This window comes from Myotis myotis, unplaced genomic scaffold, assembly GCF_014108235.1.
Source record: "Myotis myotis isolate mMyoMyo1 unplaced genomic scaffold, mMyoMyo1.p scaffold_m19_p_17, whole genome shotgun sequence".
Classification (NCBI taxonomy): domain Eukaryota; kingdom Metazoa; phylum Chordata; class Mammalia; order Chiroptera; family Vespertilionidae; genus Myotis; species Myotis myotis.
The window spans coordinates 33,829,787-33,847,177 of record NW_023416321.1 but is presented as its reverse complement, the minus strand read 5'-3'; the positions used below and the strand labels follow the sequence as shown (position 1 = coordinate 33,847,177).

General features: G+C 59.6%; 1 protein-coding gene across 10 annotated transcripts in view; it reads right to left on the bottom strand.

Annotated features, from left to right (window-relative positions):
* Positions 1-624: 624 nt before the first annotated feature.
* Positions 625-17,391, bottom strand: part of ABR (ABR activator of RhoGEF and GTPase) — a 185,315-nt gene continuing 168,548 nt past the window's right edge. For 5 of the 10 annotated variants that reach the window (XM_036340901.1, XM_036340904.1, XM_036340906.1 and 2 more), the window contains 7 exons: positions 9,962-10,021; positions 9,600-9,709; positions 8,813-8,952; positions 7,166-7,300; positions 6,228-6,333; positions 3,786-3,933; positions 3,076-3,165 (listed from right to left, as the gene is read on the bottom strand). In XM_036340901.1, the coding sequence (XP_036196794.1) occupies positions 3,076-3,165; positions 3,786-3,933; positions 6,228-6,333; positions 7,166-7,300; positions 8,813-8,952; positions 9,600-9,709; positions 9,962-10,021 (789 nt within the window). Of the gene's footprint in view, positions 3,166-3,785; positions 3,934-6,227; positions 6,386-7,165; positions 7,301-8,812; positions 8,953-9,599; positions 9,713-9,961; positions 10,022-17,391 lie in introns of those variants that run through there. The other 5 variants (XM_036340900.1, XM_036340903.1, XM_036340907.1 and 2 more) reach the window with 3 other exon arrangements.

The following is a 17,391-nucleotide window of genomic DNA, read 5'->3' as shown; positions in this document are numbered from 1 at the left end:
GGCCATCAGTTCAATAAGCAAAGCACTGTCCACATTGACTATTCAATCAGGAGAGGAGATGAATCGTTTCCTGTTTTAGATGGCTAAGGAGTCCGTATGACCTCATAAACCAAACACCAGTTTTCAGAGACATCTGCTCCTGATCTCCAGAATAAACAAGTGTCCAAAGGCTTGGGCTGGTGGGAGCTACGTTAACCCCACTGGCTCCTAAAGGGAGCGGGCTCTCTGGGGATCCCGCCTCTTTGCAGGCAGATGAGGCCAGAGGCTGCCCCAAAGCTGAGCCACATCCAAGGAAAATGTAAAGTTTACACAAAATAGGAAGCCTGCACTTGAATGGACAGGTTCCTGCCATCTCTCTGAGGATGCTGATGGCCAGGTCCCTGGCAGGGCATTTGTACTGCCTAGCTGGCTGCGGGGTGACCTGGAGGCCTTGTGCAGAGGAGGAGGCGGCGTGGGCTCCCCTCCCTCCAGCTGCCGCCGTCCCCACGGAGTCACAGGAGCGCTCAGGGGAGGTGAACGGGTAAACATGCCTGTGAGCTCACATCTGGATGCAAGCTGAAGAGTTCAATACTCAGATTGGTCTTCCCTGGACCACTGAGGACACAGGTGTCCACACCACAGGGCTGAGTGTGTGCAAATGTTGGGGCTTTGCATTTTTTTATTAACATTTTCCTCTCATGTGGTTTACATCAATTTATAATAATCTACATAAGATGAAACAGAACAGACAAAAAAATATATCCTTACCCACGTATTAAAGTCAAATATTAACGAAGGGTCCCATCCCACCGGTCTCGGCAAAAACCGGCAGCCCATAGTCATTGCCAGCAAGGACAGGCCACCTGGGATTCCTGCGGCCTGTGTGCTGAGCCTGTGGCACAGCCTGCCCTGCTGGGCACAGTGGCTGGGAGTTCTGGGCTGCACAGTTCCTGCCCCAGGAGAACCCGTGGGCTATTTCCTTGGTGCAGCGTAGTCCAGGTCTGATACCTGCCCTCACCCACTCAGGGTAGAATTTATAAATACTCTGAGCCTTTTGCATTTCTCAGCCCTTCCAGCCTTCCTCCCATTCTCACTGCCTAAACACGCCTAGGGGCTGCAGTTAGTGGCTACCTGCTGCTAAGAAGTAAACATCCCTTGTTTTGGGAGGTGGGAGGCACCCATTTTTGGCTGTAACTAGCTCAAGCTGGGCCTCCAGTCATTACCATCAACGGCTTTGGAAACGAGAGCAGGGATGGGCAGTCGCTGGGATCTTTAGACTCAAGTTATGTCCCTGTCTCCTGTCCCAGGGAGCAGGGCTCCTAACTAAGCTGCTGCAGGCAGCCAGCAAGGTGGCATTCCTCTCTTCTTGGGCCTCTTTCCTCCAATGTGCACAGCGTGTGTACCGTTTGGCCCCAGACTGAGTAACAGGTGTAAACAAGATCCGAAAGGGCCCTCCTCGGAGCATGCACTACAGCTTCAGGGCCAGCAGACCCTTCTTTAAAACTCAGCCCTGAGCTCAAGCTATGGGAGCTGTTCTCTCCAGTCCTGAGGCGCAGCATCTACTCTCTGCCACAGAGGAGAGCTGGGGAGCTTGTGCTGCAACGCAAGCCCCTGCCGCCTGGGAGTGTCTGCCCTGCCAGGCTGACCACCACAGGCTCCTACGGGAAGAAACAGAAGTATACTCACTCCTTTCCAGGACGGAGCAATAGGTCTCCCCGCTGGGACTGGAACCTGCCGATCCCTGACTCGACAGAGCATCAACAATGAGGGTCTCCGGCAAAACCCAACCCCATGAGAGGCAGTTCACCCGAAAGGCTGCATCTAGAAGGCGGGTTTGGGAGGCAGCACCCTGACGACTGTCTTCGTGGACTGTGCCTGCCTTTCCCAGGCCCTGAGCACCTGTGGCCGTGGGGCTACCCTGTGGCAGTGCTTGGCTGGGGAGGATGTAAAATCTAAGGCAGAGGCACCACGAGGTACATGGAGGCGCCAGGAAGGGCTCGTCTCCTGGATGGAGCTTGCCGTTGTCTGGACACCTGCTTCAGCCACAGCAGCTGCCCTCCTGGAGGCCTCGCTTCACTAGAAAAGCCACTAGGACTCCTGCTGCTGGCAGCCGCTCCCCTGCTCAGGACACCAGCGCTGCACGCACTCCTGAGTGTCCATCCGGTGCTGCGCCTCTCCCACCTCCCCAACGCTTTCCCGACCCTCTGGCCATCTCGATAGCAGGTCACCTGCGAGTCTACACTCAAAGGAAATAGACCACCAAGGGAAAAGGAACTGAAAAGCAGAAGAAGAAACAGTTAAGATGCCTCACCAGTAGACAGGAGACAGAACAGATAAACCCCAGAAATGGTCCTTGGTGGAAAATTCCAGAAATCCGCTCTCCAGCTCTGCTAAGCTGAGGATTAGTGTGAGTCTGTCTCCTTGTCCAACATTTGCACAGGCAGCAAGGCAAAGCAGGCGTGCTTCCACGGGGGGTGGGGGGGTGGCGGCCAGGAGAGGGCCGGGGCCGCATGCGGCAGCACTGACGGCCACGTGGTCACCGCCACCCGGGGCCTCCTCACAACTTCCAAGGCGGTGGAGCGAAAACCGAGGCTGCACGTGCATGCGGGCAGGCTGGGCGGGGGGAGTGTGGGGGGGACCGAGGAAGGCTGCCAGGAGGCTGCAGTCTGGGAGCAGGGCCAAGAGAGGACAAGCGGGCAGCAGTTACGCAGCCAAATAAAAGCCCTTGGACAGGACGCGGGAGGAAAGAAAGTGCTGGAGGAAATGAAAGAACAAAGCAGGCCGTCTGTGCCCGTCCTGGGTCAGTCCCTACCTTTTCTGCATGACAAACAGACATAAAACCCCAAACGGCACGGAGCGTGAGACACACTGGAGGTACAGAGGGCAGGAGCCCGGGGGTGGCGGGAGGCTGGGCCGGGTCAGCTGGCTTTGTACAAGGTGGCACAAAAGATGCACATGTTCCAGTTCTTGGAAACCTGCGTCCCTTGGAGTCTGGAGTGCTGGGTTTGGGAGTTTCCTATTGTAGTCTTTCAAGTCTGTGCCGGTCCCCCAGCAAGAGAGGCTGGCTCGGCCACCCCCCACAGCTCCCACCTGGGGCTACACATCCGTGGAGAAGTACAGTGTGTTCCGCTTCAGTTCTGCGAAGGAAATGGGGGGGTGCTGCAGGTAGTAGAGGAGGACCTGGACCTGTGGGGAGACAGGGGAGACTGAGGTGAGGTCCTTGTCCTCATGGCCCTCCTCTGGTCTGTGGAGAAGATATGGCCCCCAGGCTGTGTTGCTCCCCTTCCCTCTCAGATGGGCTCCTGCCACTTCCCCTTCCTTGGCAGCCCAGGTGTGCCTGCCCCTTTGCAGCAGTAGGGGGCGCTGCAGGGCAGAGGGTGGGAGCCTGGGGCCACTTCCCAACCTGCCTCCAGAGGTTGGCTTTGGCTTGACATCCTGCCTCAGACTGGACCCTGCTCTGGGTCTTGTAGGGTCCCAAGGAAGCTTCCTGCCCCAGAAGCAGTCCTAGAGCTTCCACGGTGAGGACGAGGCCCCCGGCGTTTTCCTGCCCCTGGGCTTCCTTTTGGAGACAGGCAGGCCCAGGACTGAAGCCAGCGCCGGCCCCTGGCCTAGGAGCCCGAGTATAAACTTGTTGTTTTGGTCTGGGAAGGGCAGGGCTGTCCAAAGTCCTGCCTCCCTGGTGACAGCCTGCAAACCACGAACCCAGCTGCTCAGGAGCGAAGGGGAGTGGGCTCTGAGCTGTTCTCTCCACCCTTCAGGGAGCGGGCCTCACCCTTTCCCAGCCACAGGCGGCCGCGTGGTCGTACCTGTGCCATGACGTCGTGGGACCAGATGTCCGCAGCCGACGTGAGGTGTGCTTTGCTCTCCACTTCCGAGGGTCTCAGTAACGTGGGGCCAAACACGGTGGCCAGGTTGTGAAGGGACATTTTGTTGATGGGCTCCTTCTCAGCAACCCTGGGGGGGGTGGGGGGTGGGGGGGAAGGTCAGTTCTCAGCAGCTGCTTAGAGCTCCAGACCCTGGGCCTTAGGTGTAGGAGCTCCTAGAAGGATTCCGGGAAGGTGGTTACCAGCCTTCTCTCCTAAGGGTAGAGACCTCTTGGTAGGGAGGGAACTAGGTCAAGGGACCAAGTCCCCAGCTACGTCCCAGGACATTCCTGTAACAGAGCCCCAGCTCCCGGGCCACCCCCTGAACTGATGGTAGACCGTCAGAAGGACCCACACCAACACCTCTGCCTTAGAGACAATGGCGTCATCAGCCCGAGAACTTTCCCGGTAATAAATCTTCCTCCCCAGCATCCTCTGGGTAAGTATTATCGTCTCCACTGTGCAGATGGAGAAACCAAAGTACAGAGAGGTTAAGTGACTTCCCTGAGGTCCAGCTAGCAAGTGGGAGAGCCGGGATGGACCCAGGTGGCCTGCCCAGAGCCCCTGCTCCTCACCCTCTTCACCCGCTTTCCCCGTGACCAGGCAGGAGTCAGAGTGGGGGGTGGGCAGGGACAGGAGCTCCGCAGCGGGTGCTAACTAAACGCAGCTCTCTGCCCTGCGCTGTGGCAGGAACAAACCTTATCCAGAGGGGTCTGTCTCATGGGACCCAGAGCTGCCTCCCTTTGGATCTTTTTTAAAAAAATATATTTTTATTGATTTCAGAGAGGAAGGGAGAGGGAGAGAGAGATAGAAACATCAGTGAGAGAGAATCATTGATCGGCTGCCTCCTGCACAGCAGGCCCCCCACTGGGGACCAAGCCTGCAACCGAGCATATGCCCTTGACCAGAATCGAACCCAGGACCCTTCAGTCCGCAGGCCGACGCTCTATCCATTGAGCCAAACCGCCTAGGGCCCTCCCTTTGGATCTTCCTCTGCTTCTCTTGCACAACAGGCCAGATGCTCTGTAGACATTTCCCGAGTGGCAGCAGGGGCTGCCTTCTGTGGGTCGTTTCCAGGCAGCCAGTTCTGCCCCACACATATCAGAGAGGCCCCGGGCCTCCCCAGTCCTAGGAAATGTCTCCGGGGCTGAGACCCATCCGCCCCGAGCAGCGCCTCTCCCCCACTCCCAAATCTACCATCATTCCCAGCCCCCAGGCAAGAGTCATGGATGTGCCCGCTGACTGCTATGGAAACGGGCAGACAAACATGGCCATGCCAGGAGGCAGCTGTGCAGCCGGCCCATCCCCTGCACACACACACACACACACACACACCCCAGCCAGGAGCCCAGATGTGGGAACAGACTGTGCCCGGTTCCCAGGGTGGAAAACCTAATGAATTTTCCCTTCCCATTCCTCCTCTCTGTGTCCTCCCCGCAGTGCTCGCCAAACTATTTGGGAATTGGTTGGGGCTCTGGTCCTGGCCAAACCAGAGGGAAAATGTCTCATAATGGGAAAAACAAGACAGTCCCAGGCGTTTCCAGGTCTCGGCTGCCCCCGAGCCATCGCTGGGAGGCTGGGCGTGAGGGCCGGGGCTGAGCCCAGGGAGGACCTGGTCCCAGCACAGCCCCTCCCCAGGTGCCTCGGTCCTGGGAGGCGAACTGAAGGGACACCTGGGGACTTTCGCTCCCCACTCACACCCCAGACAGTCCTGGGCCCAAAAGTGAGCGATAAGGACACCTTCAGAGCTAGTTTCAGCCGCAACTTTGCCGCAGGCCTCAACTTGAGCGGCTCCTGGTTTGGCCTGATTATAGAAGGAGAGGGGGAGAAGGGGGGAGGGCCTTAGTTTAGGATTTGGGAGCTGGGGTTCTAAGGACAGGCCTGCTAACCAGAGCAAATCCCTGCTGGGCCGTCTCCCTATCCGTTAAGGGTGGTCAAAACCCGAGGGCTGCTAACATTTTCGACCATGACACGCAACAGCAAGCACAGCTTTACACTGTGGAGCACACGGCTGTACGTGACAGACAGAACGGGACACGCACGCTGCCTGCCCGCAGTGCATCCTGCCGCCGCCTATGCTTTCCATTCGAAAGATGCCAAGTTGACTGAATGACCCACTGACTGCAAACCCATCCGTGGTTTTTGGCTCCAGCCTTGCCTTTCCAAGCATTCGGTGGCCAATGTTCCAGGCTGTTACTAGAACCCAAATATTTTTCAAAACAGAATTTGAGTGTAAAAACTTGAAGAGCAAACTCTCGCCCTGCTGCGGAGGGCCCGGCAGATGCCAGCACCCACGGGGTGGGACCTGCGGCAGGTGTGTCCTCTCCAGCAGGTGCCGGCCCTGGGCTCCCTGCCCCCCACCCCGCCTGGAACACTGTTCGTTACCTTTTCAAGTGTTCCAGCAGGAAGAGGAAGGTGATGAGGTTGGGGTCGGGCAGGGAGCGGAGCAGGTGCATCATGCAGTTTTCCTTGGCAGCAGGGTCTGACAGGGCTGTGGGGAGAGACAGGGCTGGGGCGGGGCTTGGCTCCCAGGCGGGGAGGCCCTGGCCAGCGCCTGGTGGTCAGGAGGCTGCAGGCCCTGAGGGGGAGCCCCGGCTGCCCTATTAACAGCCAGTTCCTCTAGGAGGCCCCACCCACAACCTGCAACTCCGCCAGGGGGCAGCTGGTGGGGAGCAGACACCCGCCTCCCCTCACTGCACAGGCCTTTGCGGCTGATGCCGTTCCCCACCCCAGTCCGTCAGGCAAAGTTTAAGACAAGGATGACACTGCGTGGATGTTTTCTCAGCCACTTGGATGCCGGAGCACAGCAAGTGCCTTCCAGGGGCTCATTTCTCCTGGTGGCTGAAGCCCTGACCTGCCCCAGGGGAAGACGAGGCAGGAGGGATGCACCCAGGCCTGGATTTGGCCCCGGTGGGTGGAGGCCAGAGCCCTGCTGGCCGGACCCTCCGCTGCCTCCCCACCCATGGCACCAGCCACCTCAAGTGCACTCCAGCTCTAACCAGGCTCTCCTCGGCTCGGGGGCGCTGGCCCCTGACCACCCACTGCAGGGCAGATTTCCTTGGACACCCAGGTTTCCAAGCAAGGGGGTCACTGTCCAAGGAGGAAGCACAGAGGGCAGCCCACGGGACAAGAGGGGAGAGAGGCAGGTGAGAGAGGGTCCGGCCGCTGGCTCAGGCCCCAGCAGACCGCACCCTGCCCCCCTGGCTACTCAGGTGCAGTGAGCAGATCGATGAACAAGGGAAGCCACCGGCTCTTATGGCGCTCTTGACTCTGCTGGTCAGCAGGCCTGGCTCAGCCCGGCCCCCAGGTTCCCGGAGCCTCACCGATGCCCTCCATGAAGGCGGGGTACAGTCGGTCTGTGAGGAGGGGCTCGGGCAGCTCCCGGAAGTAGAGCTTGAGGGTGCCAGCGATGGCGTTGATGTCCATGTCACTCAGCATCAGGAGGATGTCCTTGTTATCTGCGGGGGAGGTGCGAGGTCAGGGACCACACTGGCCGGAGCCACCTCTCCCATGCAGCCCTCAGCGGGTTGGGTGCGGCTGTTCCACTCCCCACCCATCCCTCACCTACCAGGGGTGCCCCCACCCACTCCAACTCTGGCCTGGTCTCCCCCAGACAGGGAGTGCCCACAGGCGGTCTGGGACTCAAATCCATGGGGGGAGGGGGAGGGGAGCAGAGTTCATCATCCCGAATTCTGGAGCCACGTCCGAACCGCGTGCCACACACCCTCCTTCCAGCTGGAACCTCCCCACTGCTCAGCCTGCGCTGGAAGCCACTGCACATCTTACACCTAAAATCATGTTCCAACGAAGCCTCAGCCTCCAGGTTGCACTGAGGAGCCAGCATGTCCCCAGCCCCCCAGCCCAGGCTTCTAAACGCGTCTGCCTGGCAGCCGCCCAGGGACACCCACACCCACTCTCAGCTCCCCTGGAATCGGCACTGCCAGGCCGGCCAGTTTTGCTTTCCCGACTACGGGGGGTTGGGGAGGTAGGAGGGTGGGGGGGTGCTGCTGCTGAGGCCTGAACTGGTGAGATGGGGGAAGGAGACCTAGAAAGGGCAGGTCTACCACGGAGGAGTTTGCGGTCAAAGCCACAGACAACAATGCCCCTCCCAGAAGGCACCTGGGGCCCTGGAGACGGTGGAGGGGAGCCAGCCAGCTCAGGCTCAAAGTCACTCCTTCCCTTGCACCCCAGGAGCCTGGGAGCTAGCGAGAGCCAGGAATTTGGACTCTGAAGTCGGAAGGATCTGCGTTTAAGTCAGGCTCAAAACCTACTAGCTGGGCAAGCCTGGGCCAGTGTCTTGACCTCTCTGAGTCTCAGTTCCCTTACCTGTAGCAATGGTTAGGGGCTGGAGGGGAGGGGACCATATGAGAAAGTGCAGGAAGAGCCCTTACCACAGGGACTCGGAAATGGTCCAGCCCACGCCACCCGACTGTAGGTAGAGGCCAAGGCTCCTCCCTCGCTAATCGGGCCTCTCCATGGAGAAGGCCTCCTGCCTCCACGGGGCTCTCCTGTCCGCTCTGCGCCTGCTGGAGCACCATCTCCCCGCCGCCTCCCACTGGGCTCTCCTGTCCGCTCTGCACCTGCTGGAGCACCTTCTCCCCACCGCCTCCCACTGGGCTCTCCTGTCTGCTGTGCGCCTGCTGGAGCACCATCTCCCCGCCGCCTCCCACTGGGCTCTCCTGTCCGCTGTGTGCCTGCTGGAGCACCATCTCCCCGCCGCCTCCCACTGGGCTCTCCTGTCCGCTCTGCGCCTGCTGGAGCACCATCTCCCCGCCGCCTCCCACTGGGCTCTCCTGTCCTCTACACGCCTGCTGGAGCACCATCTCCCCGCCGCCTCCCACTGGGCTCTCCTGTCTGCTGTGCGCCTGCTGGAGCACCATCTCCCCGCCGCCTCCCACTGGGCTCTCCTGTCCGCTCTGCGCCTGCTGGAGCACCATCTCCCCGCCACCTCCACTGGGCCTCCGACTCACTGGCATCAAAGACGGCCTTCAGCGCCTGGATGTCTGTGGCCACCCCTGAGATGCGGTAGATGCCGACCTCCTCGATGCCCCGCTTCTCCACCTCCTCCACACACTGCCGCACGATGTAGGGCACCTTGGAGCGCTCCCGCCTGGGGGAGGAGAAGGGAGGGAGGGTGGAGGGAGGCCCCAGTGATGGCTACACAGACCCCTCCCCAAATACTTGGCCTTGGAGAGCTCTGGCCTCTGGAATCAGGAGGTGGGGACAGGGACAGGGCGGAGAAAGAGGCCATGCCACGCTGCCCACACAGCCCGCCTGCTGAGGGACAGCAGGACAAAGGGGGAAGCTGGGAGGTAAGCGCAAAGGCTGGGAGGGAATGGTCCTTAGAACAGGTCTCAGACTCTAATGCTGTGGAAGATCCAGCAGGTAACCATCCCCGGGAGGCGGGTCGGGCCCTGGAGACGGGGATGGTGGCGAGCTGAGGATGCCGGCCCTTTTCCGAGGGGCGGCTACTCCTTGGAGTCCAGCCAGCCCCTGCCCAGTTGAAATCTTCCCATTAGGAGAGGCTGCCAACCTGGCATTTTCCCAGGCAGCGCCCGCTGTTTCAATGCTGGCTCGCGTATTTCTAAAGCAGCATGTGCGGCAGAGAATACCCCCTGCGGGCCGCTTTTGGCTTCCGAACTTGCCACTGTGACTACTGAACTGGAGGGCGACTGCTCAGGGGCCAGGCGAGGGCAGGCAGGGCTGGCAGGGGCCCTGGGCACTGACGCACTCGCACGTGACGGAGGCAGCACCTACTTCGTCACCACGCTGATCTTCACGCCAAAGACGCCGGTCTGCTTTTTGGATGGCGTCCTCTTCAGGCTCATGTCTCGGCTGGTGAACTTCATGGAGAATTCCACTTTGATCTGCTTGGGGGTGAAGCAGGGCGTGAGTGCCCGAGGAGTGCCCCCAAACCTAGGGACCCCTCGCCGGGACTGTAAACAAAGCCCACCTCTTGCACCCAAAGCTCCTGACATACTGGTAGGGTGGGAGAGGGAAGGGAGTAGGGGGGGAAGGGAGAGGGGCTGGGCTGAGGGGCAGGACAGCGCCCGGAGGACACCAGCCAGAGGCCGGGCTGCCCACCCACTGTGCAGACATTTCCTCTCTCTCCAGCTCACCCCGTTCATCTCGATCACATCTGTGTGCCAGTTCTTGGTTTCTACGGTCTGTGGATCCAACTGTGAAGAAAGAAAGGACACAAGTGAGAGAGAGATGACAGCTAGAGACCCAGCCAGATCGCTCTGTTGTTCAGCCACTGCTCATAAGCTGGCTAAATGGTCAGGAAGGCAGGAGAGGGGCCTGAGGCTCATCCGGAAATCAACCCTTCAGGGTGGCTTCAGCCTCCAGCCCCCCGCCCCGCCCCGGCCTGGCTAGTGAAGGACTACCCCCCACTCAGGGAAGGAGGCAGTGCACACTGTTAGGTACCTTTGCCCATCCCCTCTCATCCACTCCTGACCATCCCCCCGTGAGATGGGATTAGCACCCATTTCACAGATGCAGAAACTGAGGCTCACAAACAGTGAGCAATCTGCTTGATCCCCGGACAGGAGGGGATGTAGCCCATGGAGTGCAGGTGCTGACGGGGAGGCAGTGCGACGCAGACAGAGGTGAAGCCGTCTCGGGAGTCAGGCTGCTGGGTCTGAATCCTGGCTCTGCCGCTGGCAGCTGCATGGCCCTGGGAAGTTCTAACCTCGCTAAGGAAGCCGCATTTATTCCATCTGTTCACTGCAGTCAGTAACAGAACCTTCCTCGCTGGGTGCTCTGGAGACTCAGTGAGATGCCTGTGGTAAGCGGCTGGTCCCCAACCTCTCGGCAGGGGCGGCCCCCACGTGAGGCAGGAGCCCCAGGGAGTGGGGGGCGGGGGGGAGGACAGGAGAGGCTCAGAGGCCTCCCTCATGGGGGACGGGACAGGACTCCGTTTCTCTGACCCAGTGGCCTTCAAACTGTCTTCCCTTGTGCGCCCACAAAATCTGAAAACCATGCGCTCTCCCGCACGTTTTAAAATCAACATCTGAATATTTCCGAGGCGAGTTTAAATACTTGCAAGGAATAGAATTTCCAAAGTAATGTAAATATTTACATCTTAAAATAAAACTGTTACCTCATGCTCTTAAATGCGCCCCGTGAAGTCCAAATAGCATGCGATTCGATACCCCGCGCCCTCCGCGTACAGAGACATCACAGCCCTGCCTGCCCGCCGCCCCCGCCGCCTCCGCCTCCTCAGCCTGTTTCCAGCCTCTTTTCCCAAAGGGTTTTGCCCTCGTTTGTATTTTTTTGATGTGAAAGCCTTTTATTTGTCACCCTATTCTATTTCACTTCAATAAAAATATCTGTATAAATGGAAATGAAAGATTTCCTCAGACCACAAGGTTCTAAATATTCAAAACGTATTCCGGGTCAGTTATTATAATAATTAGCAGCATACAATAAAAATTAACCATCACATTGGAAACGGTAATAACCGTTCAGTAGCGAAGGGCCATTTTGGTGGAATGGCGTCCCTTAAGCAGACGGGTAGAGCGTCTTTTCTGTGTTAGTTCATGTGTGTACACGAATAGTATATTTTGCCAGGGGGAGACAGGGTATAACATCAATTCCGTTCCTATTTGGGGTTTTTTTGTTTTGAAAGATGTAAAGAACAAAGCATCCTGTTCACATAAAGTAGATGAGGCCTACGTAGTTTTATTGTAGCAATGTTAAGCAATATTTAACTTCTTTCTTTGTTGGTTGCTTTAAATTGCACATATACCCATTGTCAAAATTTGTTTTAAACAACCTCTCAGCTGCCGATTTCCATCCGTTGTAAAAAACAACGAAGGGAAACCACCTGCCTGGAGACAGGATCTATCACCAGCCATTAGCCTTTCATCTTTTCAACACCTGCCCCAGCATTCCAAGTGGCCCCTCTGCTGTGTGCACCCCGGAGGTGGCAGACCCGGCCACGTCCCCAGCGAGCCTCGAGCTCCCCTGCAGAGAGAGGTGACGGTCAAAGGCCCTTCTCCGGACGATCGCCTTTTGACAACAGCGCCGATGGGAGCTGAGGATCTGCAAACTGACTCCCTTGAAACTCCCCCTGCCATGCAGCCCTTGGAGAGTCCCTGCACACCCCAGGGACACGTGCACGGCTTGTACCCCGCTGCTCAACAGGCCTCACCGCGGAGGAAACCCACCCGGGGCAAGCCAGGGTGCGCTGGGCCCTGGGGCTTCCTACAGCTCGAGGTAAGTCCTTCCTGAACCTTCCATCATGCACACACCAGCGAGGGACAGGCACCCAAGCACCTGGTGGGTCTGGGGTCTGCATCTGGGCCAGCTTTGGTCCAGGCCCAGCCTTCAGCAGTCAGTTCCTTGCCCGAAGAAGAGACAGAATCGAGAACAGGAGAGAGGAGAGAGGTGTGGAGAGGACTGAGCACCCCCGCGCTCCCCCCCCAACCCCTCCCCACACACAGGGAAGCGTGTGGGATGCACCAGCGGGGCTGCAAATCAGCTCTCTGCCCCGGAAGCCTTGGGGCCAGGGGTCCTACTGGGTCCCAAAGGAAGGAAGCCCCGAGTTTGGCCGCACTTTACTGAAGCCTCCCTCCCTTGGGAACTTCGTTTTGCCCCAACCCCTCACCAACCTTCATCCCAGCCAGAAGGCTGGGTCTCGGACACGGGGCCTGGGTCTGCTCCCAGCTGCTCTTTGTCAGCAGAGGCAGACGCTAGCCTTGGAGCACACATTCTGGAGTGACCACCCTTTCAACGACGGTCTCTCCAAGCACCAGCATGAACCTCAGCCCAACTCCACGGTCACGGCACCTGGCCAGAATCACCTCAGGCCACCCCGCCGCCCCAGCTCCCCGGACAGCTGCCATGGACTGAGCCAGGGGTCCTGCAGTGGAATCTGGCCACAGCCCGAGTGGGAAAGGGTAGGGATGGAGAGCCCAGATGTTCGTTCTTCTCTCAACTGTGTGAATTGGGGCAAGTCACATTACCTCTCTGAACCTCAGTTTCCTTGCGGGGGGGTGTCCGTACCCACCTCAGAGGGTTGCTATGGAAAACAGCAACAGCAAATGCTGACTTGGGAGCATCTCCTGTGAGGCTGGCACTATGCCAAACCCTTTATGTGCAGCTTCTCAATGAACCATCCTAACAAGCCTCATAGGTGTAAGCCTTGATAGCTGCTCCCATTGTACAGATGGGGACATGGAGGCTTAACGAGGACGAGGAACCAGCCTAGTGCCACACATCTACAAAGTGAGAGCTGGGGGACAAAGTCAAGTCTCTCGGACTCATCTGCTCTGCTAACCCTGCAAGATAAAGCACCTGGCCTGGCGCCTGCACCTCTGGACGAAGACGACGGCTGCTGTTACCGTTATTTATTTAGAAGGGAGACATCAGGGCTCCTGGCACATGGACTGGCACCTGGGGCAGGCCTGGTGCTGGCAGGCGCCGCCAGTACAACCCTTCTGTTACTTCTCTCCCCACTGCTTCTATTCTAGCTGCCAAGTCGCAGCCCTACATTTTCCTGGGAGCAGCGGAGACAGGAAAATCAACTCATGCTAAGGCCCAGAGCTAGCCCTGCTTCCTCCAGAAAGCCTTCCGGGAAACCCCAGGCCTCAGGAACCTCCGTTCCCTCTGCCCCCTGCACTAAGGCCTGGCCCTCCGCAGCCTGCTGGCACCATTTGCAGCTGTTCTGCACGCACCAGCCTGTCTGAGGCCAGATGAGTTTTACCGAAAGTTCCCACCGCCACCCAAGTTCCCACCATCGCCGCATTCCCGCTCCCCTCTCCAGGTGCACCCTGGTACCCGCTCAGGGAGGCCTGCCCAGCCCCTCGGCGCCCCGACAATGGCGCTCTGTCTCCCAGGAGGCCAGCAGCCTCTGGAAGCCAAGTCTATTTCAGGATGTCATTTAAATACAGAGAAGGGAGGGTGCAGAGTAAAGGGACATGGCACGTTTTCCAGAGAAATGATGCTGCCTGCATTGCCGTGGCTATTTATAACCCCTGGGAAATGTGGACTCTGCTATTTCCTGATTAGATTAGTGCTGGGAGCAGAGGGGCCGGCCCCTGGGACAGCGTGGATAGGGACACCTGACTGCTCACCCTCCAGTCCCAGCAGATAGGGGCCATCCACTGCCCTGCAGAGCAGGCACCTGGGGACCTCAGATCACCTGAGGGAGGGAGGCAGATGGGGCTGCAAAGGGCCAGGCTGGGGAGACCCCCAGAGGGCCCCTCTTCCACCCTACAGGAAATACACACACAGTGGGGCTCCCCAAGGTGGGGCCCAGGCAGGAGACAGAAACGGGCCATAGGACATGCTGGAGAAAGTGATGAACGAGTGGGCTGTACATGGCCACGGGGAGCAGCTGAACTGTGCTGAGCAGCCTTTGCATTTGGACTTGGTCTGATCACGTCTGCCTACCCAGACGTCTCTCTGTCAGGGAGAATTGGCCGACCTCTGGGACTGATGTCCAGGAGAGAACCACTAGGGCCCCTGCCACGGAATCCGGGGCGCCCGGGGAACCCTGCGTCCCCACCTGGGAGACCGCAGACTCGGGGAGAGTGGCAGGAGCTGGGAGGCCGCCTGACCTAGCTGGGCCTCAGAGGCCCGAGGATCAGAGGGCCCGAGGGCAGGGGCGGGTGCTGAGTGCACACCTGAGCACCCTCCCGATGGTGGTGTCACCTTCATTTTGGGAATGTCCTCAGGGGTCCCCTCTGAGGGGTCTGAGCCCTTCCTCCCGGCCCCTTTGTCTCCAGCCTGGGGCAGGTGACCCTGTGCTGGCCGTTCATGGCTCCCCCCAGTGCTTGGGATTCCAGCGGCACCGGAGAGTCTGGGGTCCCCACCCTGCTCTCCTGAGTAGGTGACAGAGCTCATGTTCCAAACCGGGTCCTTCTGAGGGTGGGCAAGTCTTCCCACTATACCACAGCCTTCAACCACCCAGCCGGCCCGAAGTCTGCCACCACCCTCCCCCCTCCCCTCCCATGGGCTACTTCAATCCATGAGGGGCCTGTGGTGGCCCTTCTATGACAGCACGGCCGGGGGAGGGGGCGGGCGAGGCACAGGCACAGAGGTGCTCACGGGGTGATGGGTCCATGCAGACCTAGAGGCCTATTCCCCAGGGGCCCAGGGCTCCCAGGGCTCCACTTCCTCCCCCCAGGCCCTCGATGCTAACCCTTCCGTTAGAGCCCACTGTCCCCCCAGCACAGCCCCTGCCCGGCCTCTGTCCTTCTGCAGGCCGAGCACGCCCCTTCTTTCGCTCGGCACTGCTCTCCCCTGGGCTCTCCGGGCCACGGCCTGCCCTGAGTGGCGGCGTGGACGTCCCTCGAAGCCCAGCGCTGTCTTTAGGACTAATAAGAACTAAGTGCTCTAACAGTAAGGAGTCAATTGGACACAGTGACGCTGTCACCCTCAGAGGTGGATGGGGGCTGAACGGGGAGGCAGAGCTGTCTGGCCGTGTTTCTGGGGACGCCTGCTAGAGGCGGTGCTGGCTGTGACCAGGCCCCGAGCCGGTACCCTGTCTGCCTGGGGCCCGCTTCTGGTGGCTCCCAGGCCTGGGCCATGGTGGCGGTCCCGGCTGGCTTTCCCCTGCCTCCTCCGGGTGCATTCACATGCCCTGGGCTGGGTCCCCTGCAGACACCAGAGCCAGCCTGTCATTGGGACAGACCACAGGCGTGAGAGGCCGGGCAGGGCTGGCAATGGGGGGAACAGGGAGCTGCCAAGAGCCTGCTCTCCTCCCTCTGGGGGAGGGTACTGGAGGATTCCGTCGACGTGGCAGGGTGGAGTGGGAGGGGGTGCCAGGGCCTAGATCCTGGCCTCCAGCGCAGCAGCCGGGTCAGGGAGACCAGGTTCTGGAAACTCCCCCGCCTTCCCAGAGGCCTGCCTTCCCCCCACGGCCACGCAAGCTCTGCCCTCCAGCCCTCACCCCGCAGGGTCAGGCCCCACTCCCAGGCCAGCACACGACAGGCTTGTGCAAGGCACTGGGATGGGCCACTCGCCTCGGCTTGCCTCCCCCAACCCCCTGCCCAGAACTTTGAAGTTCCCAGAGGCCCACATATGGAAAGGGTTTGGCCGCTCTGAATGAGGCTTTTATTGAAGGCAGGTTAGCCTCATGGCCCCCCCGTGACCTGCCCTCCCCAGCGCTCTGCGTTCCCGCGTCCAGCTTGGCCCCTGCCTGCCGCACGTTGAGCCCTTGGGCCGGGCACTGCTGCAGACAGAACTCACACCCGGGCTGCTCCGGGAGACCCCAAGGCTGGGCCCTGTCTTTTCAGAGCTGGCCCCCCACCGCTGCCTTCCCTGCCGCGGACTTCACCCCAGAACCAGGCCTCAAACTAACAGCCAGGAAGCTGCCCCACCCCAGCTCAGGGACGCGCTGTGGGCACAGGGTAACAAGGACGGGGTCACTCGGGAAAAGGAACTAGTCAGGGTCAGAGCAGCACAGAGCAGCCCCCGGCGGCCCTGTCTCCAACCGGAAGCGCCCACTTAGAGGTCAAAGTCCAAGGCGAGAGGCCACCTGAGGTCCTGGCTGCGACGCTTTATGCTGGCAGCCATGGCGAGGCCAAGGCGAGCCTTCGGGACCGCTGTGGGCTCCGTGGCCTCCCTCTGAACTTGGGTACTTGGGTAAAAATGATGAAAGACCTTCGCTGAGGGTGACTTCATCCTCCCTTTCCCGGCCGGGAAGGCTCTCCGGGCACAGAGCCTGTTAGTAAGAATGAGAGGCACCAGCAACACCACTGCCTGTGCCCACGGAGGGGCCTCCCAGTGGCCGCTTCCCTGGGCCCCGCACACCACAGCGTGCTGGCTGGGAACCACACACAACAAGGCCAGTGGGCAGGACCCCGCACCCAGGGCACACAGCTCGGCCCCATGGCCACCCAGACAACTCGACAATTGAGAAGCAGCACAGGCACCAGCAGGCTGGGGGCATCCTTCTTGCAGGATGGTAGGATGGCTAGGATCCGGCTGCCTGGGTTTCAACACAGCCCTGCACGAAGCCGCTCACAGGACCTCATCTGTGTCATGTCTGAGCCTCGGTTTCCCCATATGTAAAACGAGTGGCTAATAATAACAGCCCCTCGTGGGTCACCAGGGCTAAGAACAATGCCTGGAACTCAGCCTGGGCTCAAAGCGTGCGGCATCCCTAACTGGGCTACACTCTCTGTCCTTCCCCCGGCGCTTAGGTTAAACCCGAACTCCTCGCGTGGCCTGCGAGGCCCTGCACAATCTGGCCCCTGCCCACTCCGTCCGGGGTCAACTACTCTCTCCACGCAGCCTCTGTCCACCTCTGCACACACCGCGGTCACCCCGGTCGCAGGGTTTGTGCCCTGCCGGTCCTTCTGCCTGGAACGCACTGTCCCACATCTATCAACAGTCCTTCCTGTCATTTCAATCTTAGTTCAAAATTATCTCTCTAAGCAAGGCCTCTCCCTCCCCATTACCCTCTAATCCATTACCCATCCATTAATTTTTTTGGTTAACCCTCACCCAAGGATATTTTTTCCATTGCTTTTTTAGAGAGTGGAAGGGAGAGAGGGAGGGGAAGAGGGGAGAGAAAGAGGAAGATCGATTGGTTGCC